Below are 26,999 nucleotides of genomic sequence, written 5' to 3'. Positions count from 1 at the left end.
TGTGAGAAACTGGGATAGTAATTTTAACTGCAACTATTTATTTGTCTTCAGAAGTATTTGACAGGTAGAGTCTAGTCTCCCGCGTAAAATGCAATATGCATACCATACAGCATAGTAAACAAACGTGATCACGATACCACCGTGCAGTCTGAATACAGTATGCCGATTTGACAGTCAACTGATCGTTCACAACAGCAACAAGACTGCAGCAGGCAGCCACACAAGTCACTACCCATTACGGTTATTAGATTAATGTTTATCTTGTAAAATTACTTGATATTCATATAAAAAGCATAAATACTAAATTTAATGTTTTTCATTTGATATTTTTCTGGGTATTTAATTATTTTTTTAGAAATATAACAAAACAGATGACTTATGCTAAATTGGCAACTTTGCTATAAGACAGTAATTTCACGCTAGATGCACTGCGACTAGCCGCAGTCTGACGAAGGCTCTGTCTTTTGCTGAACCAATCGGTAAAATACATGGATTGTAATCAACGCAACCCAACGGTGAAACAGTCACAGTGCAGTGTTAGTGATGGCAAACCCAAAGTCAAAGAGTGGACCGAAAACAGAAACGTTCAGTTTCGGACCATGGACCATAACCAGTATCAAAGGGCATATTTCGAAATCAGAAGCTGTTGCCAGGTAAGTTGTGGGTTAACGTAATAACTTTTTAATAACAAGAAAGCACGGATACAGGGAGATAACGTATGTGTGACCACCCCGAGCCGAGGAAGTGACGGGCGAGCTCAGCTACAGGCCAAGCACGTTGGTCCTGCGCCGACGCGAACGGCAACTCGCCCAATTTCTTCGCCGTTCCTTCTCCGGGGCCCGGGCGCGGGCGACGCTGCTGCTGTAGTGCTGCTTGGCGTTTAATACGCTGCTTGCTTGCCTTGTCTTGTCTTGTCAGTACTGCACCAACCGCCGCTGCTGGGCTATAAATGTGCAGTCCGTCATGCATACAGTTGCAGCACTTTAAAATCTCATTTTGGACAAACGAGATTTAAAGGTGTCAATATTCGTTGCAGTTTTTATTTCAACTGGCAGTGTGTTCCAAATTGGGATTGTCCTTGACCTTGGATTGGTCTTGGATAAAGTGACGTGAATGATGATAACAATCTTTGTTGGTCTTGATTTGACCTGGTTGCTGGCCCACTTGTGGCATTCCTTTTAAAATGATTTATGTTTGATGGGATTAAACACGTAGGCACAAGACGCTAGATTTACACTACCAATCTCGTCTTCCATTATTTAAAGGCAAGATAAAGTGGCTGGTAACTAAATTTATATTGTATAACTGTAGAAGGCCACCTGAGTGGGATGTACATGTAGTTAATGAGGTACAGAACTAGAGAGCTGTTCGCAGATTTCGCTTGTGTACTACACTTACTAGATAGTAGTACACTGTAAACTTAATTGTAATTTGTAGGCCTAACGTAATTGTCGATGTTCTGGACTGTAGCGCGCGTAGGGGCCTACTGACACTGTCATATTATGTCATCACAAAAGTCAGAACCAACAAAAAGTTGCACGCACTAATTTTGTGTGAGGACTGAAAATAGGTGAAATGGGTCAACCAAGCCAACCTTGAGTTTTTCATATTTTCTGAAAGAGCAAGTCTTCTTTTACATTACATGTACAATGTATGTTAAACTGGAATCGGAAATTGTTTTTTAGTTTTTCTTGAATGCTTTTTTGTAGAATAGTGTGATTATGTGTGTCTTATTATAGAGTCCCCTTTTCATTTAAACCCTTTACAAACTCTTCACTTTCAACTCTAATAACTTTAGAAAGGATCTAATATTACTGCTTTGAAAGTTGGCATTAATCATGGACAGAATGTGTTACTAAAGCATGCTCATTATCAGCTTAATCTGATTTAGTGTATAATCCATTCATTGTTGTTGCTACATGTGTATAATGGTGGTTTACATTCTGTTTTTTGTCCCATTGATTGCTCAGCTGGTATACTGTAGCACTGTTTGGTAAAGATTAAGCTCTCGAATCGACCCTGTACTTCAGAGCCTCTTTTCTCAGTTCGTATTTTTCTGGAGTGTACGTTTTCTTTCCAATATTTAGACAGGTTTGCACACTCATTCACAACAGGAAAGTCCCTTAGTCCCCTCCAAAAATCCATCCAAAATCCCAAATTTCACCGTCAAAAGTGCAGAATCGGCGCGACTTTCCCAAAGCGCGCGCGGATTAAGCCTAGTTTTAACCCGTTGAGGACGGTTTGAATTTGCTTCAACATGCATTTCCCATAGACACCTGCCCAAGTATACTCGGGACTCGTCCTCAACGGGTTAAGAGTATGGGTCGCCGAAAACGCGCTAAAAATCGAGAAATACGCTGTTCTCTTGCAGGATTTTTTACTTATCGCAAGCTCGGAGTGTGATGGTATCCTCAAAAACGCAAAAGAAAAACAAAATTTCCGTACGTGCCGATGCAGTGACTCGGTGTACAAGGGTAGAATGCAAGTGCCGATTCCCCAGTATCCGCCACGTCCCTGATGCAAGTTTGCGCCAACAAGGTAGTGCGCGGCGCATTTTTCAGCTGCCGTGATCCCAGCGTGAACACGCATTGACTTTGTACACGCATATATCGCGTGACCGTATTCTGGGGGAATTTAAAGGTGATATATTTTGGGATTTTGTGCAATTCTGTGAGATATTTAAAAAAATGAAAATCGAGACTAAAGAAATTTGATATATTTCACATACATTGCTGTAGATATAACACTGTATTTTAGTTTTAAAAATATTGCAGAAAAGCTTAAATGACCGAATACTGGGGGTTTTACCATCATTTTAAGGCTGTAAGTCTGCTCTTTCAGAATCTGCTCTTGACTAAAAATCCATGCCTGGCGATTTTTTGTTGGTTTTGTGATGCAGGGTCAGATATATTAAAGGGACATTCCAGATGATTGTTATAATTTCACATCATGTAGTACATAAATCAACAGCTCCATGTATAGATTTTGTGGAATTTATTGGGGTTCTTGCGCACAGAAACAATACTTTGAAAAACCTTAAACAAAACACACTGAACAAGGATGATGGCATAGGAGGCTCACATATTTCAGAAATGTAGCAGAGTAATTCCATTACAATACCGCTTGCTTGCGAATTCACCTGTGTATGATATATACATGCCTTCTTCTTTTGTTCTGCTTCCTTGAGCCACAACCAATGCATTCTTATGGTGACCCTGCCATGTCATCATCCTTGTTCATTGCAATTTATTATAAATTTCAAAAATATTCTTATTCTTCATCCCAATTATTACAAATTCTGAAACTCTGTCCTAAGTATAACTGATCTATAGTTGTTCATATATAAAATGTAAAAATCAGAAAATCATCTGGAGGTCTCCTTTAACCACACCAGTGACCCTATAACACATTGGTGGTGGGTTCAGCGCCCCGGGTTAGTACTGTCTGTAAAGCAAATTAATTTTTTGTTACTTTGAACTTTAGGTGAACTTTGAACTTTGGTTGGAATTTTGTCAAGTGATTACACTGTAGATATGTTTGTATCAGTGTGGTATTAAAGATATAAAAGAACATACAACATATGTACTTACACATAACTGAGAGGCACAACATATTTAATAGGCCCATGAGAGTGAGTGACGGATGGACTAGACAGTATGAGTGTGGTGTACTTCAGGTGTACGTGTAATGACACTGACGTTATTTGCCGCACTGATTTTCCAAAGGGTCTAGGGCAATTACCCCCTGGACAAATACCCCAGATCCTTCTCGTGACCCTAATCCTAACCCTATTCCAAACTCTAACCCCTAACCCTAACCCTAATCTTTACTCTAACCTTAGCGCTAACCAGTATTTAGCAGGGGGGGGGGGGGGGGGGGTAATTGTCTTCGGGGAGTACAGATTGCCCTGATATGCTTCCAAATGCTAATGTCACGATGCTTTGGTTAAATTGTGAATAGATATGAAGAAGACCTCAAGCTGCCTCAGCTGCCGGAGATGCTGTTTGGAGAGAACAAGCTCAAGGTTCAGCACACGGCCGGCTTTGGAATAGAGTTTAACACTATCGACGCCCTCTGGAGGGTGGACAACAAGAATGACCCTGTGAAGGTGGCCTATGCGAACGCTTGGAGAGAGGCAAGGTAATCATTTTAGTCATGACTTTGGCCTTTTTCCTGCGACATTATACTGGGATTTGAGTGGGATACTGCCTGTGTATTTGGGCATTTGCAGACTTCCAGGGTACGTTTCAGGGATGTTGGGTTACTTTTTGTTTCCAGTGTGCATTAACCCCCCCCCCCCCCCCCCCCCCCCTCCCATACAATACAATCTGTTAGAACATTTAAATGAGGGAGAACATTGCCCCCAAATAGCTTCAAAGAACCACTGTAGTTGAATTTTTGCCAAAATGCAAATTTTTGGTGTAACTTAATTTAAGAGAACTGGACAAAAATGTACAATATTATATGTAATAACATGCTGTATGAAGGTCAAATAATGAATGTTCATTGTAAAGTTTATTTATTGCCAAAGAACAGACTTTGGAGGATTGTTGTGCCTGTTTTGTCTTGTTGTTTAGTTTTATGAAAGCATTTTTTTTTTTCATTCTGGGTGGAAATTGATTGACGCATTCCACATTGAGTAATACTTGACTCTTGTAGTCTGGTCTGTAAGAATTCAAATGTTCTCTTTCTCTTTTGTCTCTGTAGGAGTGACTGTGAATTCATCTCAAAAGTTGTCAAGCCATTTGACTGGACCTACACTACAGACTACACAGGGTCTGTCATCTCAAGTCCAAGTGGGCAAATACAGGTATTGCAACAATATGGTGTGTATACAAATACAAGCTTGTTTGTCCCCCCCCCCCCCCCCCCCTTCACTCCTTGTGAACCGTCAAGATACATCACAAAGTCACATGCCACTTTTTACCATGTCCCCCCACCTTACCATGGATAATCACCAGAAAATACAATCTGTACTCCAGTAATTTTGGCAGAGCCTTGCATCAAATTTTAGGAGTTGGTGTGATAGATCGACCCATAGTGATTTTTATCCTAGTTAGACCATGTAATAAGCAATAAATCCACGTGGAATTCCATTTGTTCCACTTAACAGGGCTAGTGAAACACCAAATGCAACTCTGTATGAACAGTGTAAAAAAGATAAATACCACTGTATTTCCAATGAGAAAAGTAAACCTTGAAATTTTATGAGAAAACATGGGAAATTTTTAGATTGGAAGACTTTCACACTGTTCAATTTTGCTGCAGCCTCGACCATTTGGTTTTCTAATTTTGTACAACTCATTAAAGCAGTATTGAACATGGTGTAGAATTGTAGATATCCAAATGTTGTGAACTTTGAATGAAAAAATTCTGATAAAGAGCATCAGTATGTTCTTTGTTCGTTTGTTTATTTTGTTTTATGTTGTGGTTTCAAAGAGGTCAGCAGGCCTGGAAAGGTCCAGCACACTCCATGAGACAAAGTATTCCTTGCATGTTGTCAATGAACCTGTCCACAAGACAAAAGAATGAAAACAAAAGTTTTGTTTTTATGTTTCATTCAAATTTTACTCTCACTGACTCATTTTCTTGATACCAGTTTTGTTGCTTCTCTCATTTTACTCTCACTGTTTCATTTTCTTGATACCAGACTTGTTGCTTCTCTCATTTTACTCATTTTACTCTCACTGTTTCATTTTCTTGATACAAGACTTGTTGCTTCTCTCATTTTATTCATTTTACTCTCACTATTTCATTTTCTTGATACCAGACTTGTTGCTTCTCTCATTTTACTCATTTTACTCTCACTGTTTCATTTTCTTGATACCAGACTTGTTGCTTCTCTCATTTTTCTCATTTTACTCTCACTGTTTCATTTTCTTGATACAAGACTTGTTGCTTCTCTCATTTTACTCATTTTACTCTCACTATTTCATTTTCTTGATACCAGACTTGTTGCTTCTCTCATTTTACTCATTTTACTCTCACTGTTTCATTTTCTTGATACAAGACTTGTTGCTTCTCTCATTTTACTCATTTTACTCTCACTATTTCATTTTCTTGATACCAGACTTGTTGCTTCTCTCATTTTACTCTCACTGTTTCATTTTCTTGATACCAGACTTGTTGCTTCTCTCATTTTACTCATTTTACTCTCACTGTTTCATTTTCTTGATACAAGACTTGTTGCTTCTCTCATTTTACTCATTTTACTCTCACTGTTTCATTTTCTTGATACCAGACTTGTTGCTTCTCTCATTTTACTCATTTTACTCTCACTATTTCATTTTCTTGATACCAGACTTGTTGCTTCTCTCATTTTACTCTCACTGTTTCATTTTCTTGATACCAGACTTGTTGCTTCTCTCATTTTACTCATTTTACTCTCACTGTTTCATTTTCTTGATACAAGACTTGTTGCTTCTCTCATTTTACTCATTTTACTCTCACTATTTCATTTTCTTGATACCAGACTTGTTGCTTCTCTCATTTTACTCATTTTACTCTCACTGTTTCATTTTCTTGATACCAGACTTGTTGCTTCTTTCATTTTACTCATTTTACTCTCACTGTTTCATTTTCTTGATACAAGACTTGTTGCTTCTCTCATTTTACTCATTTTACTCTCACTGTTTCATTTTCTTGATACAAGACTTGTTGCTTCTCTCATTTTACTCATTTTACTCTCACTATTTCATTTTCTTGATACCAGACTTGTTGCTTCTCTCATTTTACTCTCACTGTTTCATTTTCTTGATACCAGACTTGTTGCTTCTCTCATTTTACTCATTTTACTCTCACTGTTTCATTTTCTTGATACAAGACTTGTTGCTTCTCTCATTTTACTCATTTTACTCTCACTGTTTCATTTTCTTGATACAAGACTTGTTGCTTCCCTCATTTTACTCATTTTACTCTCACTGTTTCATTTTCTTGATACAAGACTTGTTGCTTCTCTCATTTTACTCTCACTGTTTCATTTTCTTGATACCAGACTTGTTGCTTCTCTCATTTTACTCATTTTACTCTCACTGTTTCATTTTCTTGATACCAGACTTGTTGCTTCTCTCATTTTACTCATTTTACTTTCACTGACTCATTTTCTTGATACCAGACTTGTTGCTTCTCTCATTTTACTCATTTTACTCTCACTGTTTCATTTTCTTGATACAAGACTTGTTGCTTCTCTCATTTTACTCATTTTACTCTCACTGTTTCATTTTCTTGATACAAGACTTGTTGCTTCTCTCATTTTACTCATTTTACTCTCACTGTTTCATTTTCTTGATACCAGACTTGTTGCTTCTCTCATTTTACTCATTTTACTCTCACTGTTTCATTTTCTTGATACCAGACCTGTTGCTTCTCTCATTTTCATGGTGCAGGTATTGAAGACAGAGGAGAGGATAGACATAGAGAAACTCAAGGTTCGGGAGAAGATATTCTTCTATGAAGACATGCCTCTTTTTGAAGATGAGCTAGCAGACAATGGAAGTGCTGTCCTCAGTGTCAAAATGGTAATGATCAGTTTCCTCACTTGATTTGTGTGTGTGGGTGGAGGGGGTGGGACTTGATTTGTGTGTGTATGTGTGTGTGTGGGCGGAGGGGATGGGGGGGGGGGGTGGTAGGGGAGGAAAGAAAGAAAAAAGCCCATTAAAAGTTGATTACTACATACTGCAGTATCATGTCGACCAGGAGACAATTTTTCTGCAGGACTGTAAATTCAGTGACATTATTTTGCAACATACCACACTTTTCATGGACACAACCCTGGCCTCATTCCTTGATGGATTTAATTCAAATGTGCCATGGAGGTAGATGGAGATAGGAAGTGTAGAAGATCTAATGCTGCCTATTTGTTTTTCAGTGATAGCGCCCTCAGAGTGCGTTCTTTTGTAGGCAAATGGGTGAATTTTTTATTTTCCATTAGTGTGTGTGTGTGTGTGTGTGTGTGTGTGTGCTGCATGCTAGAGTACATTACTGAACAGATTTTTCTTCATATTTCATGTGGAGACTGTACTGTGGGTGTGAGAGGATATTAGGTTTTGGTAGTGTCGCCCTCAAAAGTCCCACTTTAGGAGAGTCAAAGGTCACCCTACGCAGATCAGCATTTGCAAAAACGCTTTTATGAATGCTATAGTGTGATTATTTCTGGAATGGATTTCAATCAAACTTGATATGAGACTGTAAGATTGGTTATTGTAGATATGTTTTGTGTATGGGAAAGTGTAAAAGCCACCTGGGATTTTATGGGGGGACCAGTAGTGCTCTCGTGAATATGACCTGTAGACCCTGGACGAAAAATGCCCCAGATGTTTCATTTGTGTCATACAGGCAACTCCCATTTAACAAAGTCCTTGGGACTAGTCGTTCTTTTTCTTTATATGTGACAGTGCACCTCAAAACGCACAAAAAGTCGCACGACCCGATTTTACGTGAGGACCAAAAATAGATGAAAAATGCCAACTAAGTCAATTTTCAGTTTTTTACATTTTCTGAAAGAGCAATCTTTCTTCTACATACTACCGAAGTTTGGGATCATAAAACGCACGGGAAAGTGGTTTTTTTGCAGTTTTTCTAGAACACTTTTTTTCGGTCTGACGTAATCTTTCTCGGATTTGTGAACTCGGAGAGCGAGAATGCGTACTTCAGAACGGACGAAGAGCTAACCAATGCCGTAATATTCCAGCTATTTAGAACATCGTATAACACAAGTTTCCGGGTGATTTTGGTATCACAATGAAGCTTGAAGTTTCAAGAATATGATTTCAGCAAAATATTTTGAAGAGAAGTGATGAGAAAGCAAGCAAAAGCTGCTTTCTAAGCTAGTCTATGCTGGCGAAAATGAAATACCGTTGCTAGGGCTTTCGCTAGTTCGAGCGCTCATTGGCTGCCTTCCGAGCTCGCCTCTCAAGGATCAGCTGGCGTGCGAAATGAAATGTTGCCAGTTTAACATGTAGTAGATTGATGTTATAATAATTGCAATATCAAGGCAATTAAGGGTTTAAAATGAATAAAAATAAATTTATTACTATTTAAACGTTATTATTATAACAAATTTGAATTCATAACTTGGAATTAGAGGAGTTTTGATCGTAAAAAAAAACTGTACTTTTGTCTTTTGCCCGCCATGTTCATTTCCGCTTTCTCGTGACGAACGCGAAAACATACATCGGCTCAGTCAATACACGGTACTTTTGTACCTGGATTTTGACGTCGTGTTTTGATACATCGTGCCTTTTGCTGTCAGCATTACCGTTGATATCACTACTTTAGATTATCTCGCACGTAAGTCATTTTTTCTTAATCTTCGTGTAATTAGACACAATTTGAGTAGCAATGCCGGTCGTTTTCCCGAACGATCGGCCGCAGTGCGGTGGACCGCCGCCGCCGGGTGCGGGCAGGAGAACTGCAGCAACGAACTCTGCCCTGAGTGACGCCCGGGTGGCTCGGGCATTGAACGAGGGGTTGCGCAGCCTCGATCCCGCTGACCAGAGGAATCTCTCTGCACTGGTAACGGAAATGTTTGGACGTTGTGGAAGCGATGACATCTCTGCTGAGGACCCCGATAGCAGCTACGAAGATGAGGAAAGTGAGGACGACACTGAGCCTGAGGCGATGGACATTGATGATGACGTTAATGAACATGAAGCTGTTCAACTTGAACTTGTAGAGAACGCTGACTACAACCCTGCTGTAACCGACTTGGTAGAAGAAATCATGGACTCCTGTGAAGTACCATGGGTGTCAGAGGACAGCAACGTGGAGCTCCATCTGATTGAGAACTTTGATAAGTGTACTTGTACTACCAGGCAGGAACCGTGCATCAAGCAGTTCGACACTTCATTCGTTCTGCAGCTTCGGGCGCAGATGGTGGACAGTGCTCTTACCACCGAGGGCCGCAAAATGTTCATCATGGGACGAATTAGTGCCGTGATGCAGTGCGGCAAGATGACAGTTAGCAGCAAGCGTTTGGAGCAGAAAGAACGTCAGCGAGCCCGTGTTCTCTACAGCGTTGAGGGATTCAGAGTATGCCGGCCGACTTTCATGTTCATGCATAGGTAAATTGAATCCTATTCCTATCAAGACCCATAATCGTACTAATGTGCGCACTTACACACACATACAATAGCCCGACCAGACGCTGTTCTGTACGCTGTGCGAATAAAGTGCTACTTACAGCGACTGGGCTGTGTATTGTTATTACATACAATACATGTATGCCTACATAGCTACTGTCACTACTGTACGGTAGATTACATATTGTAGACGTTCTACAAACATGACACGTTCCCCTTCTTTAGACCGTAGCACTTGTAGAATGTACTCTGATTCAATTGAAATTAATTATTGTAGAATCTACCAGGAGTCATTCCAATTACCACACTGATGTGACTAAAACTTAAAAGATTGGTAGAATACATTGGTTGGTACATGTAGATTCTACATACAACTATGCTTTCGTTTTTTGGTCATTTTCTCTTTACTTCCTACAAGAAGTACAACTGTAGCCTGTAGAACTCTAGAAAGGTCTAACGTTAGATGTTAAAAGAGATGCATTTTGTTAATGAGTGGTAAAATACATGCAGCAATCAACACTCCACTGTGTACAAAATTATACGTGATTATTAGCTGAATTGTCAGTTACATAGAGCAATTTTACTTTTACAATGTATGTACAGTTTCAAAAATATCCAAAGTAAGCAGACTGTGCAAATACAGTGTACCACAAACGTGTAATATATGTGCACTATTTACAGTTAGGTTGTCAAAATGATTGTTTGCTGCAGTGTGATGTAAGGATATACTCAAGTACTTTAGATAGAATCTACTCACTAGGGCTATAAAGGAGCATGTACAGGATGTACAACCTGTACAATTGTAAACAATGCTCTTCAGTATAATGGATTGAATACATGATGAATTTCATCGTGATTGCAATATTTACACAAGGAATTAATCATGTCCACAGACTTAAAGGCAGAGCATAAGTACAGTTGATCAGTTCACGCTGGTGATATTCTTCATTTTATTTGCCTTTAATGAATAGTGTTGAAGTGTCTTTGAATGTTGGGTTTGACTCTCGTACATGTACAATACACACAAACATTCACATGTTAGTTATTGGAGTAACACATAAAAGTGTTGTTCCCATGAGGAAACACTTTGAAGCTTTTAGGACTTGCAATATACAGCGTTTATACTCTCAAGAGTCATATTCTACAGCTTTGAAACAGTGCTACATGTATGTCCACTACAATTGTACAGTATGAATGAACAAAAGATTGCCAACATCTGCACTTTGATGTTTTTGTTGAACATAAGTACATGTACTGTGTCTACGGTGTAGCCATATATACAGCTGTACCAGCTTGCATAGTGACGAGCATGGATTAGTAGTTGATATACAGTATAGAGGGTTTTTTTTATAATTTTATTTCAAAACTATTGTATACCATATTACAGGGGAATAATTGTAATAATTTCAAATCAAAGTAATTATACAAAACTTCAGATGTACGGATGTGTTGATTCTTTGAGCAATGATTTAAATACTGATGTCTTCTGAAGTTGTTAATGAAGATCTTTGTTTTCTTTTTCCTCTTTCTACTCAGCATTGGTGATACTCAACTGCGCAGCATAACCAAGTCGTACCTGGCAAAGGGAGCAGTTCCTCCTTCAAAGGCGTCAGGTGGCATCAACAAGCTGGCACTCAGCATCGAGGACATACAACGGATCATAGCCTACATTGTCAACTATGGAGAGCAGCAGGGTATGGTGATTCCTGGGCGAGTGAGTGGGGTAAACAGCACCGATCCCCGCATACGGCTACTACCGTGCAACATTACAAAGTCGTCCGTATGGAGAAGCTACAAGAAGGCCATTAGTGACCAGAATGCTGAAAGAGTGTCAGCAGGTACAGTGTAGCTTATGTTTTAACTTGATTTCATTCATAATAGTTACTGTACTGTTCACCTTTGGTACTTCACTATTGCAAGCAGTGATTTAAAAAAGTTCAAGATAAATTGTATATCACATTTCAGGCACATGTGTAGGTCAGTTAATACACATGTATTTCACAAAGCATCCTTCCGTATAAAGATTCTGTAATAAAGCCTTAGACATAAGGACATATCACTATTAGCCACTAAACTATATCTGTAGAAAATTATAGGCTAGAAACATTTTTATTATAACTCTATGTTGTATTCTTCACATTTTGTGTATTCAACAATACTTGTCATTAATTATATTGCTTCAAAGTTTTTCATACATTGTATGTGCGTTGGTTGTTTCTATCCCAAACTCACATTTAAAAACTATTTTGAAGCACTAAAGTTGAGTTTTGGTTTCATCAGTGCGTGGTAACTACCAATACCTTAAAAGTCTTTGCGCAATATGCAACGTATATTGTATGGGGCATTTTTCTTTTCTTTTTTTCTTTCAGATTTTTTCCACAAAATGTTCATTTACCATACTGTACTAAATGACTCAAACAATCCAAGATTGTAACACTGGAATATAATTCAGAGAAGCGTTTCTTTTCAAGTATTCTTTTCCCCATTGTTACATATTGAATTGTAGTTTATAAATTGAAAGTTATATTCATATGCATTTAATGTATGTTCATTTGCTTTTTGTGTGTCTTTCAGGTCTCGGCGGCTTCAGGATCGCCAGCTACAGGTCCTTCTTGAACTTATGGGACCAATACTGTCCGTTCGTGATGACTACACGCCCCCAGTCAGACCTCTGCTGGCAGTGCCAGCAGAACAGTGCTGCTGTGTACAACAGTGCCAACTTAGATGAGGACACCAAACTCAGTCGCCTTCGGAAACAGCAGGACCATCTTGCACACGTCGCCGCAGAACGGAACCTGTATCGCGAGATGGTTGGCAACGCTCAGAACGCTGTCAATCAGAAACCAGCTGGTGAAGCTCCTGCAGCCCCTGAAGTCATGCACTATAGTTTTGATTATGCGCAGCAAATGCATTTTCCTTCAGATCCCATGCAGCCAGGACCCATTTACTTTTTGTGTCCGCGGAAGTGTGCATTGTTTGGGATTGTTTGTGATGGAACAAATGAACAGGTGAACTATCTCATCGATGAAGGGATGCAAAGCTGCAAGGGGTCGAACTCTGTCATCAGCTACCTGCACGACTTCTTCAGGAATTATGGAATGGGTGAGAGGACAGCTCATCTTCACTGTGACAATTGTGGTGGCCAAAATAAGAATCGCTTTGTAATGTGGTATCTTGCTTGGCGCACGCTCTGTGGACTGCATCATGAGATTTCCATAAATTTCATGGTGCCCGGACACACAAAGTTCTCTCCGGACCGCGGGTTCGGGCTCATCAAGCATCGGTACAAGCGGCAACTTGTCAGCAGTCTACAGGACCTCAGTGATATGGTGTCGGACAGCTCCGTCAGTGGTTACAACATCCCACGGCTTGTCGGTATGGAGGATGGCAGTGTCATTGTTCCCACATATGACTGGCAGACCTTCCTGAGCCCCTACTTCTCAGCACTACCAGGGATCAAGCAGTTCCACCATGTCAGGTATTGTATTTTGTAACAATTGCACTTACAAAATCATTGCATTTACAGATAAACCCATGATGGTTACTTCTTGATTACAATGAAACTAATCTTCTTAAAGAATTATGCACCTCCGATCAAATTGACTTAAAATATGACACTTTACTATGAATGCATATAGAATTCAATGATTTCCATTCATCAATCATCAACATACTGAGATTTTTGTTCTGACAGGTCTTTATGGAAATTAGATATTTAAAAAAAATTCTTGCATAGGCCCCCTTTTTTTTTACATGATTCCCTTCTATACTATATAATTTAAATTTTCCACATTCCTTTTTGTATACTCTGTGATGGCATGACTCTGTGATCAATGAATTTTTCTTTTTCCATCATTATTTTCAGGTTCAATGCCGATCACCCAGGAGTCGCATTCGTCAAAGTCTATCCCAGCGACAACGAGAAAGCGATCCAGCTGCTACGTTCGGTTAGCCACGTACCACCAGCAGAGCTTCCTGAGCCGATCCCCCCACCTGGTCTCACCAGAGCTCGAATGGAGTACCTGTACAAGAGCATCCGTGAGTTCTGCACAGCGTCAACCCGTGACACCGTGTGCCCTGCTCCTCCACAGTCATCTAAGGCCAGCGTGGATGAGGACTTGACCGAAGAATGAGGACACACTAGCATCCTATCCCCATTCCATTACCAGAGCTTCCTTGGCTGATTGCCCACCTGGTCTCGCCCAAGCTGGAATTGAGTACCTCCACAAGAACATCTAGGAATTCTGCATGGAGGCAACCTGTGACTCTGTGTGCTGTGGTCCTCTGCAGTCATCTAAACCCGATATAGATGAGGATCCATTATTTGAAGAATGATGTCTCAAATGGAACCCTTCATGAATGACTATTATGAGTGAATGTTTTGAAAGTCTTGTTCCTCTATCTCTTGTGAATATCTACAGACAGAGCTGGCAATGATTTTCATCCACTGTAGCAACTGATGGTTTGGTTAAAACAGAACTCCATTTCTTTTTGTGTATTTTTGTTTGCATAATAGTATTTTTAACCTGCTTACTACAGTAATGGTAAATTTCACATTTTTTACCATCATGCCAACAGATAGACATTTAAAGTTTAAACCTAATTGTTGTGCGAACCTGGCACGTCGTATTCATTTTTTTTTTTTTTTTTAATACTTAAGTCTTGCCATCTACAGTTAGCGTACAAAGTGTACTAGTTAGGAGGTCTGTTCACTTATGATAAATCTTGCCTTAGTTAAACTGACCCGTGCAATAGCTGCAATTCTATAGTGTAATCAGTTTACAAGTACATGTACCTGCTATTATGTCGTCATATTGAAGTATGGAACATTAAGTGTATTCAACCCCAAACTTTTCATTTGTGGAGTTTGACACTAGAATTACATTGTACGAGTTTTTCAGATAGATTTTGGAGATATTCATTTATCATTATTTTATTAGCTGTTACAACCTTGCCATGTATATGATGGAAAAATTGGGAATTGCGAAACTGTTGTATGGAGAGATTCAAAGGATTTACACCAGCTAGTATCCTACAGTGTATGCTCTTTCATTCAAGTTTTGTAAGGTTTGTTCATTATAGCACAAGAAGCTTATCATGTGAGATTCAAAATAATGTTTATAATTTGAGGTATGCATACATGGGTACATTATTTTGTGAGCTGTTATGACCTCGTCACGTCCACCGTATGTGATGGAAAATTCCGAATTATGAAACAGTGTTTGGACTTTTACATGTGACTACATGTACATGTACACATTCTAGAGTGTGTGAAAAGATGCCCTCAATTACTTGTACAGTACAATGAAGTTATGCCAGCTCTTTCTGAAGCTTTTTCTTCCAGGTTTTGTAACATTTGTGTATTGTAACACAAGATATTTATCTTGTGAGATTCAAACTTGACTGTTTTAATATGATTTGTGGTATGCATGTAAATTGTACATGTATCATTATTTTGCAAGCTGTTATGACCTTGACATGCATATGTTGGAAAGTTAATAGGCGTTGCAAAACTTTGTTTGGACTTTTACATGTGACTACAAGTAAACTCTAAGAATATAAACAGATTCGAACGAGTTAAGCCAGCTTTTCTTGATACAGTTGTACAGTACTCTCTTTCAAGATTTGCAATATTTGTGCATTATAACACATGTAGTTTATCTTGTGAGATGCAAACTTGAACATTTTTAATTTGAGGTACCGGTACTGTACTCATGACGATGTCTTTAATATTTTGTTCACTGTTACAACCTTGCCACGTATGCGATAGAACATCTGGATGCAAAACTGTCAGAGTGTGGAGAGATTCAAAGAAGTTATGCTAGCTGGTATCCTGTGCTCGTTCTGTCAGGTTTTGTAATGTTTGTTCATTATAATACAAGAATCTTATCTTGTGAGTTTATCTTGTGACCTTGCCATGTATTTGACGGGAAAATTGAAAATTGCAAAACAGTGTTTGGACTTAAACATGTGACTACATCATATAAAGCTGTTTCGCTACATTTTGAGTGTATGAAGAGATTCAAATTAATTATGACAGCTTTTTCTGATGCTCTTTCTTTAGGTTTTGTAACATTTTGTGCATTTTAACACAAGAGGTTTATCTTGTGAGATTCAAACGTGACTGTAAACCCTGTAGGTATGCAAGTTGTATGCATATATTTTGTTAGGTGTTATGACCTTGTTTTCAGTGGAAAGTTGGGAATTGTTAAACTAGATTGGAACTTTGGCATTTGACTTCACTCTCAGAGTATGAAGACATACAGCTGTACATGTACAAAGGAATTACTAAGTATACAGTACAAGCTCTATCCGGTGCTGCATTGTTCATGTGTTTCATTCATCTGTGCTATACAATGTATGCTGAAGTTTAGCCAGTGAGATTCAAGCTTGAAAATTTAAAGAAATTACATAGTGTACAGCAAGTCTGGTATGCATGTACATTGTATCAGTAATATATCTTAAGCCATTAGGCTTTGACCTTGGAAGCTTGGAATGGCAAAACTGAGTATACATGTTCTTGTACATGTAACTTTACTCTCTTGTGTTAGAAGATACTATACAACTTAGGAATGACACCAGCTTTATGTTGTGCTGTATTTTGGGGTTGTTTACATTGCATTTACATGATAAACATTCTATTTTCTGAAGCAGGTCTTCTGTATTTATCTTAGTGGAATTTTTGACTTTTTTGTAGTACGTAAAGTACAGTACATTCGTGAAGATTAGCAATTTTCAAATGCAATAATTTCCTTGTACTTGCCATGCATCTTTACATGTACACTGCTATTGTACATGAATGAGATTAGAGTACTAGTATTGTACAATTTTTTTTTTCCCAGCTGATCATGATGTTGGAAATGGTGTGATCTTGCTGCTTCCTCTTTTTTTATTTACATCATCGTCGTTGTTTTTGGATTTTGTTATTAAAATTTGAAAACAAATACAGGGTATGTATGTATTTCTTGGTCAATTTTGTTGTGATGATTAAGCCGATACATCGACATAATGTTCATTACATGTACCACATAATTCCTCTCTGTAATAAATCTCCAACATTTACAAGACTTTCATCATCGTCTTTCATCTGTCACACTATTTGCCATGACCTTTCAACTATTACATGACCTTTCATTGACGCAGCCACTGTTTAGGCATGCACAGCGTAAGGTGTAGCTGTATTAAAAATGGTGCAGTGTACAGACTGAAATGCCAGTAAGACTATGAAGAGAGAGAGAGAGGGGGGGGGGGGGAGGGAGAGAGAGAGAGAGAGAGAGAGAGAGAAAGAAAGAGTCGGGAGAGACAAGATATGACACAAATTGAGTTGAAAATTATCATGAGAACTAAACTCTGGAATTATATATCTCTAGAACTAAAAAAAGTCAGTACATGTGTGTGTATTTCAGTGAACACATGAATAATTCTTGTACCCATGTACTCATGGTACAGGACATTGGTTAACAGTACATGTAAATGTACATGGACTTTTCTAATGAATACTGTGAGTCATCTACAAATACTAGTAGGCCACAATGAACACCGTGCATGCTCTGCAAGCTCGAATCATGTGATTAGCTATGTCTTTTGAGGTACTTTTTCAATTCTTAAAAACCCTTAAAGGCTCTTCACTTTCAACACTGATAACTTTTGAAAAGAAAATGCTCTTGTACTGAAAGTTGGTACCAGGCATTAACAGCATGTCATTAATTACTGTGCAAAATTTCAGCCTAATCTGATAATCCCTTCATAGTGGTTGCTAGGGAGTTTTGCTTCCTGTTTTTTGTTCCATTCATTGCACGGAGCCCCGAGCGGGGGATTAAGCGCTTGAATAGACCCTAAACTTTGAAGCCTCTTTTCTCAGTAAATACTTTTCAGAGTGTGTACAGCACTGTACTTTCTTTTCATTATTTAGATGGGTTAGGAAGATCCATTTGTATTGAGTTATACATCATTTTAAAGCTTAGAGTCTGCTCTTTCAGAATCTGCCCTTAACTGAAAATTCATGTCTGACGACTTTTTGTTCGTTTTGAGGTGCACTGTCACATATTGAAATTTGTTATGACTGAATTGAACTTTGCAACATAGACATTGGTGATTTTTGGGACGTACATTTTTACTTTGTTGTATGGTAACAAGATTATGTTTTCTGTGTTTACTAAGTGCCTTGCTTTATAAGATAGAAGTTGGATTGGTCAGAGGGGTAGATTTCCATTATGCAGCAGCATCATTTTTAATTCATGTTTTCCTTCATTTTCATTTTTGTGAAAGATTTCATACATATGTGGAACATGTAGTTGATCAAGATGGATTCCCACATTCCAGGTCTCTTCTTTCTTTTTCTTTTTCTTTTTAAAGGTGCTATTACATACGCCGCGGTATGGACAAAGTTGTCATGTCCGTAACAAAACATAAATTTGTGAACCTGTAGAGTAAATGCTCAATCTGTTGTACACTATCAATCTACAACTTAAGCAGGACCTGAGCACTCATTTCAGAAGAAAATTACCTTTACATGATGCTCCAATTCATAAAGTTTTCAACATATCCACATGGAGGTAAATAATCATGTCCCAAAAATGTAATGTCTGTAGTGGCAATCATTTTGTGTAATATCTACCAAATGATTTAAATCAGTACTCGGACTGTTCACACTTCAGGATTACCGATTTAGAATAAACCATGAAAGGGTTCAGAATGATTATGCTGAGTTATTGAAATAAGCCCCGAGAGTCACAAAATTTCTCTGAATGTAATGTCTGTAATACTGGAATTGCACATATCGCATGATCATACAGTGTATGTACTATGATATTGTCAGCACCATCATTATTGCTATATACGTGTAATTTATCTTCAGTCTGTCTCTCTGTTTTATTTCAGAGAGTCATGCAGTCAAGCTTCTTTATTCTACTCCGGTTCTTTCTCCGCGTGGATGGAGTGATGGTTCGCATCAACGACACGAGGCTCTATCATGAGGTGAGTCCTCTACAGGGCCCTGTTTCAAAGCTGTTCATAAAGTTATGAACAGCTTTACAAGCGACTGGTAATCAGTTCTCGTGCTGAATTATGGAAATTCCGATAAGTATAGCACATCAGAACTGATCACCAGTTGTTCGTAAGTCGTTCGTAACTTTACGAACAGCTTTATGAAGCACCCCCCTGGTATGCCATGCTCAATTCTTGAAACTCTCTTCAGTGTTGATAAACAGTAAACCAACATCTCATGACGAGAAAACTAGTGATATCTTGGGATAACCTTTTAACCTATAAAATCCCAGAAACCACATTTTTGTTGTTTGATGCCCTATCTTTTTATTACATTACTGTTACTATAAGTGTTTCACATAAAGGTACATGTACTAGAAAGCTCCCTTTCTTTTGAGTCAGTTACAGTACTGTCTATTTATAATCAGTCTTGTCTTTGATGCAGAAATGTCAAATATTCTTGTATTGAACTCATCAACTCTTCGCACAGAAATGGTTATCTTGTCATTGCATTCAATTGACAATTCCGCATATTCTAGGTTTCAGAAAAAGTAGATGGAACTAGCTGATTTGCTCATATCTACCCTGAATCAGAAAAAAATAAAAGATCTGAAAATGCATCACCAACCCACAAAAATGACTCAACAGCTGAATTGCAAAGTACATGACTGATTCCTGGTTGGCAGCACACATGGAGATTAAAGCCAGCTATAAATTACTTTCACCCTTCTGTTAGTCTTTTTTCAAGGCCCTCTCGCTGTATTAACGAATGAGTGAAGCAAGCCCAGCCAAGCGTGATAGCGCAAGGGCTTTTTAAGATCTGCCTCACACATTATCATTCATGACACATGAACCCTACTGAATGGTAATGAGTTCCAGTCGACCAATGAAATGGCATGCTCCCGTCTTCCTCCATCTCTTTGCATTGTCTGGCCTGTTTGTATGCATCTCTGACCACCCGTGGAGGTCTGTGGTGTGCATTTACCATAATATATGCAAATTGGACTTCGGCAGATCTAGACAGACACGCTGATTGGTTGACTTTTACTTCCGAAACCGGGGAGCAAAAGTTGGTAGTTCAAAGGGCTAACAAAACGATGTGAAGCAGATCTCAAAAGGCCCTTGTGCAACCCCACTAGGCTGGGCTCTCTTTATACAAATGACGCACAGGTCTGAGTGCGTCAGTCGGAATTGTGTGCATAAGGTAACTATGGAATGCTTAACCCACGAGGCGAAGCCGAGTGGGTTTAGGCTAAATTCCATAGTTACCGCATGCACACTATATTCCGACTGACGCACGAAAGACATGTGCGTCATCTGATTTATAGAATGGGTAATTTTCTTGTCAAGAACCCATTTTTCTATTGTGTTACCCGATGACAAAATTACTGGATGCATTTCCTTTTGGCTTGCCGTAAACGGGCATGCATACCCGTACTTACCGTTTTTACTGGATGCATGGCCAGCCATGCATCAGTTTTACTGGATGCATGGCCAAGCTGAGTGCGCGAACGCTTGCTTTAGTGCGCGAACCTTTGTTACAAGTACGCGTACTCTTGCTAAGTGCGCGTTAACATGTTTACCACTGTGACTCAGCGTGCGGCCAGTAAAAATGAACACATAGCTCTCGACCAATCAGATTGCAGGATTCTCGCTACCCATTCTATAACACCAGATAGCGAGAGAGCCTTGACAAAAGGCTACCCTTCTGTTTGCTTGACTTCCTTTATATCTCTAAGCATGTACTTTGAACATGGAGAGATCTTTCATTACAAAGCATACAAATCTGCTTGTGTAGCATGTTCACTCACTCATATACACGTAGGGGCAATCAGGCATATAATTATGTTGCTACATGGAAAAAAATTATGGAGTAGGGGAATCAATATTCTAGATTTTAGAAAGAGTTTATTGAACTTGCTCAATTTGCTCAAATCTATCCTTAAAAAAAAAACATTTATTCATTACTGTTATCTGAAATGTGTTGCCATTTCAAGGGTCAAGTATAAATTTTGCAAAAATATTAAGAAACTTTTTAAACATTGTGCAAATGAAACAATAATATGAGCAGCAGAGACCTCAAGTGCAAGAGTTTTATTTTTGTAAATATTGAAACACTGTCAATGAATAGTAAAATCCTAATAGAAAACACATTACCAATCCACAGAAAGAACTTGATGGCTGAATTGATGCCATTGATTGGTATAGGATCTGGATATCTCATTTGCTCATCCTTGCGTTGTACAAAGAAGTGAAGCTGCCGAATGGCCAACTTACAACACACACTCTGTGGGTATCTGCATGTATTTTAAACAGAGACTGTCACAAACATCATTTAACATTATTATGATGTTGTGAGGTTCTTTTTACACCAAATATGGCAGATATGTGTGATAAGATAGTGGTGTGGTGGCTTCAAAGAGATTAACCTATGAAATATCCAGATATTCCGTCAATAGAGATCAGTGCTTGATACATGCATGGATGATTCTTAAACTGGCAACGCATTTGGAGATTGAAGTCAGTGTTTCTCTCTTGAATAAGCAATTGTTTGGAAGTTTATTTAAAGTGATAATGTGAAGATTTTATTGCCCTGAATTAGTTCCTGCTCAGCTTTCTCCAAAACATATACGACGTCCTGTGGAATTTAGAGTGTGCCAAGTTAATAATGACAGGATGGTAATAACTCCCCCCACTATTTCCACAGGATATTATGGGTTGATAGCATTCCCCAGAGTAGGTACTGGTTAAGAGATTTCTTCTTCTTTTTTCTTTTTTTCATGTAAACTCATCTCAAATACTGATACAATGTATGGAAACAATTACAGAGAGAAATCTTCAAAAGTAGATTGCATATTTACGTGACAGCCATTTGTCCACTTTAAAGTGACAATTTTGAGATGCAAAATATGCCAAAAAGTTGCATATTTGCATGATAAGAAATTAGAGAGAGAGAGAGAGAGAGAGAGAGAGAGAGAACAATAAAGAGAAATATATTTATAGCACAAACACAACTTTTTTTCTATTTTTTTTTTGTGCAACCCATACAGCTGAATGTAAAGTTGAAGGATGTCAGCACAATTTTGAATGCATACTGTTACTAAAGTCTAATGGTCTTTCTGCTTCCCAACCCACTCCATACATATTTTCTATGCAGCTCCATTATAATGATATGCCTGATTACTCTAATGATGAGTAAACATTGATCCATGAAGTTTGTATGCTTTGTACTGAAAGACCTCTCCACATTTCTGGTATACCAGGTTCCCGTGGGAGCAACTGATATACGGGAACCTGTACGGGAACCTGGTATACCAGGTTCCCAAGATGAAGACAAGATCGAGTGCCTGCTTTTGTGGCCTACATTCATGTTTCTTTGTGTTACAAAGTCCTCCAAAATGGGTTTGATGAAAAGGTTAGAGTTTCCATTCTATCAGCACTTGTTCTCTTTCTGTTGGAAAAATCGTATGAATAATCATGTGCAGTATTTTTTACCTTTGTTATGATTTAGTTTGCCCTTGCTCCGCTACAAAACTTGTATAAACATGTACATTAACCTGTTCCTTCCGCAATTCTCTGAGCGTCTTTTAATGCCCCCAAACGAGATTCTTTTTGTGTGTCGACGAAGAGGCAGACAGGTTGGTAATTCAGCTGTCTGAAGGCAGTCAAGCGGTACATTGTATCCCCCTTCCCACAGTCAACTACATGTGCCAATGAACAATGAAGATATCGATCGGGTGCGAAGTATGAATAGAGTATGCGCTGATGAGCTCACAGAATCTTTTGTTCTTCACCAAACCAGGTACCTGAATGAGGTGACTGGGGTCAGCGAACCCACATATCTAACTGATCTCAGCCTTGATCGCTATGAACATGTTCGTACAAGTTTACAGCAGAACAAGCAAATAACTAAATCAGGAAAAGGTACATAATACTGTGAAATTCACAATTTTCAAACAGAAAGAGAACAAATACTGACAGAATAAACTCTGATCCTTTTATCAAACCCACTTTTCTGAGCATTAAAACACAGGGAAACATGAATTTAGGCCACTAATGCAGGCACTCTTGTCTTCATTTTGGGAACCTGGTAAACCAGGTTCCCGTATATCAGTTGCTCCCACGGGAACCTGGTTTACCAGGTTCCCGTAAGGAACGGGTTAAGTTGATCAGTCATCGCAATTCTCATGCCTGATTTTGTGTAGAACAAAAGAGCCTGTGAGCCCATATCAGTGCACGCTCTATTCATACATTGCAATATTTCTATTGTTCAAGGGCACAATCATGTGGTTGACCATGGGAAGGGGATGCATGCACCACTTGACTGCTTTTGCACAGGTGGATTACCAATCTGTTTGCTCTCTGTCCATGGGCAAAAAAATCTCGTTTTGGGGCATTAAAGGTACGTTGTATTTAGAGAATTGCGGAAGGAACAGGTTAAAGGGAATCATGCAAACAGAAAGATGGAAGTTAGATAGGAACTGGATATGAAATATATGAAATTCATATTGTATTTCACTGCGTTTTCATGAAACTAGGATAAACTAGGACAACCATGAATATTGGATGAGCTGATGATGTCATGACTTAACGAATCGCCCATTACCCTCCACACCAATTATCACTTTATTTCCATAATTCAGATCAACGGCGTAGCCAGGATTTCATCTTAGGGGGGGCGGTTAGTCTGTGGGGGAGCAAAGCGACCGAGCCCGAGCGAGTGGAGCGAGCGAGGGGGGGAGGGTGTGGGAGGGGGGTGTCCCCCCTCCCACGGTGAGAACTTTTTGCATTTTGATGTTGTAAATGGTGCAATTTGATGCATGTTTTTGCGCGTTATATCGACGTGAAACAGTCCCACTTGTTTAAGGTAGCAGTTTATTTTGATGTAGATTATTATTGAACAATTTGCCTATAAAATGCTATAAGTTAAATACACTTCTTGTATTAACTCTTTTCACTGAATATCATGAACGCGACTGAACCCGAGAGAGCGGAGCGAGTGAAGGGGGAGGGGAGGGTGTGGGAGGGGGGTGTCCCCCTCCCACGGTGAGAACTTTTTGCATTTTGATGTTGCAAATGGTGCAATTTGATGCATGTTTTTGCGTGTTTTAACGTGATGAAACAGTCCCACTTGTTTAAAGTTGCAGTATAATTTAGTGTATATTATTATTGAACAATTTGCCTATAGAATGGTATCATTTAAATAATCTTCTTGTATTAATTCTTACACTGAACATCATGAACACCGTCTGTTCAGCAGTCAAACAGAAAAAGCATGCACACGAGGGTGTAGATAGGGGCATATCCCCTCCCACACGAAGGTGATTTTGCGTTTTCAGACCTGAAATTCAGCGATCTGTTGCAAATTTTTGGTGCAATACTTTTTCATCGAAGTGATAAAATCACGGAATTTAGCTCTTATTCCTAATGTGCACCATCTGTGTGTATGCATAAAGTCTAGTGATGTATATAGAGGAAGGGGGATTCCTCCTCCCGCTCGCGGAGCTTTTGCGTTTTTAGAATTGAAATAAAGCGATCTGGGTATAGCCACAGTCTATACTTCTATGCATGGTGGAAGGGGGGGGGAGGGGCGGGGGAGCAGGGAGAAGGCGTGGGCGAGTGTTATCCCCACCCTTCCCTTCCGATCGAGCTTTTGCCTTTTTAAGGTTGAAATTGAGATATCTCATCTACGCATTTTTGATGGAATCAACATTTGGGAAATACACACACACACACACACGCACAAACTGATGGGGGGGGGGCTGAGGGAGGAAAGGGTCGATTAAAAGGGGAAATTCCCCTTATACATGACGGAACCTTGAGTTTTCGGAATATAAGTGATAAGTCTTGTGCACTCAGAATTATTCATAATTTTTTGTAAATCTAAAAAGTGTACTAGGCTAGGGAAAGAGGCACAGAGGGGGAGGGTTTGGGAGGGGGTATCCCCCTCCCAAGCACGAGAGATTTTGCATATTTTGAATTGAAATTCAACGATCTGGTGCACACTTTGAGTGAAATATTAAAAAAATATCTTATTTGATGAAAGGCTGCAAAGGAGACCCGCTTCATGTGCATTCATATACAGTATACACGCATTTTTTTTTTCCGCCTCCCAAATCCCCGGTCCAAATCTTAGGGGGGGCGATCGCCCCCATCGCCCCCCCCCCCCCTGGCTACGCCAGTGATTCAGATACACCTATATCAGCATTGAAATCAAGAAGAATGAATTGTTCCTCATGCCTTAATATGCAATGCTGCACACTGGCACTTGTGCAATGGTCCCTGACCAGTAAAAATCACTGTCTGACCAGTAACTTTTCAGGAATGGACCAGTAAAAAATGGAAAAACTGGGAACCTACAAGCCTTGTACTGGTCCGACAGACTGTGAGACAGGTTGGACCAGTAGATAAATTTGGGTTAGTGTGCAGCTTTGCTTTATGGTCCAGAGAAGTGGTAATTTGCCAATATCGCCTTTGACCTGAGATGATGATGATGTCATCGCATTAAAACTCTCCCATTGGTCAAATACACACACACGCACACACATACATGAGAGAAGACAAAAAAAAAAACTTATGACAGTGATATTGATATCAATATGATAATGATGAGAAGAAGAAATACATTGTAGGAGAAGGAGAAGAACAAGAAAGTTTATATTGAGTTTAAAGTGATGGTCATGTTTATAGTACTTGTACAATGTAATAATAATCTGTATTATTATTGTCATTATTATTTTACTGTCCTCATTATTCTATTATTGTTATCATTGCGGGATTTCTATTTCTTCCCCATACCATCCAGGCTGGTAAAAACTACATACTGCGAGAGTTCAGCAGCAAGGAAAAATCTGTAAAGGAGCTTGGCTTGGAACCGCACGAGCTCCAGGATCCCGTCAAACTCAGCGAGATGCTGGACACTGTCAGAGAGGAGTGCGAGAAATTGGAGTTCGTCGCCACGGAGACGACGACGCTGACATGACGGCTCGCGCTCTCGTGTCCAGAGTGGAGACGCAGTATGTCTGTCGGAAGCGCGGGCAGTGAATGCCGGACAGGAGTGGTCCAGTGGCTTCCGGGGCATGCGAGAACTTCAAAACAGTGCGCCACCAAGGAAGCGGGGGAAAGAAAGTGCATAGCAGAACAGGATTTGATGAAACATTTTGATTTGAGAAAGGCGCCGAAGCTACTGTATGTGTCTATGATATCACATGTTCCATTATCACTGAGATAAGTGGCAGATGAACACTTGTGTGTACTGTCTCAGTGCAGACTCAGCCAAAAGAAACTAGAACTTGCAATAGATGAATTTTTCATTCCTTCTTTTTTTTTTGGGGGGGGGGGGGGCAGAGGGGAGAAGGATTGTGCCATATCTTCCATGTAGGCACACTGACTCTAATGACTAATTTTCCAATCTACAAAATATATGGATTTGTAGTCATACAAACTGGTAATATACAATATTGTCAGACATGCAGTGTCTCAATTATCATGTGAAGGCTGTCTTTGATGATACTGTAGCTATTCACTGAAATTTTGTAAGATTCATGCTGATGCAAACTAGCAAAATATAAATCTCAAGATTTGCATTGCGATCCAAATTGAAAGAGTTTTGCCAGTGTGGACATTAAAATCACACTAAGTAGCAAGATCAGCATCCCGATACATATTCCTTATATATCATTTTGGAATTATTGTGATAAATCTTCAGATTTTTTATCCCATTTATTATTCAAAACACAACACTTTGCAACAGCACATAAAACACAAGGCCAAGGGTCACTGTTTCGTGGGTTTTGGGCATGTGCAGTTTGGTTGCAGATTATTGCGATCAGCACTCTCCAATAATGGGATTTCTGTCCTTCTGAATGGGCACAAAAAATCTCGGTGTCTGGATGGTGAATGACATCCTGCTATTTTGTCTGTGGGGCCTTTTTG

The 26,999-nt window shown here is 39.3% G+C and overlaps 2 protein-coding genes across 2 annotated transcripts; both read left to right on the top strand.

Annotated features, from left to right (window-relative positions):
• Nucleotides 1-543: 543 nt before the first annotated feature.
• Nucleotides 544-26,233, top strand: LOC139719047 (TIP41-like protein). Its single transcript, XM_071630490.1, has 6 exons — nucleotides 544-653; nucleotides 3,961-4,140; nucleotides 4,708-4,810; nucleotides 7,386-7,517; nucleotides 18,960-19,055; nucleotides 25,870-26,233. The coding sequence occupies exons 1-6, from the start codon at nucleotides 544-546 to the stop codon at nucleotides 26,044-26,046; spliced, it is 798 nt and encodes a 265-aa protein (XP_071486591.1). The 3' UTR covers nucleotides 26,047-26,233.
• On the top strand, nucleotides 9,856-14,212 carry LOC139718976 (uncharacterized). The gene is made up of 4 exons (XM_071630419.1): nucleotides 9,856-10,061; nucleotides 11,616-11,917; nucleotides 12,654-13,557; nucleotides 13,945-14,212. The coding sequence occupies exons 1-4, from the start codon at nucleotides 9,871-9,873 to the stop codon at nucleotides 14,210-14,212; spliced, it is 1,665 nt and encodes a 554-aa protein (XP_071486520.1). The 5' UTR covers nucleotides 9,856-9,870.
• Nucleotides 26,234-26,999: the final 766 nt, after the last annotated feature.

The sequence above is a fragment of the Diadema antillarum genome, unplaced genomic scaffold (genome assembly GCF_040938485.1).
Source record: "Diadema antillarum isolate AM-2024a unplaced genomic scaffold, OU_Dant_1.0 scf00000103, whole genome shotgun sequence".
Classification (NCBI taxonomy): Eukaryota; Metazoa; Echinodermata; class Echinoidea; order Diadematoida; family Diadematidae; genus Diadema; species Diadema antillarum.
Note: the sequence above shows the minus strand (reverse complement) of the source record. Positions and strands in the feature narration are given on the sequence as shown.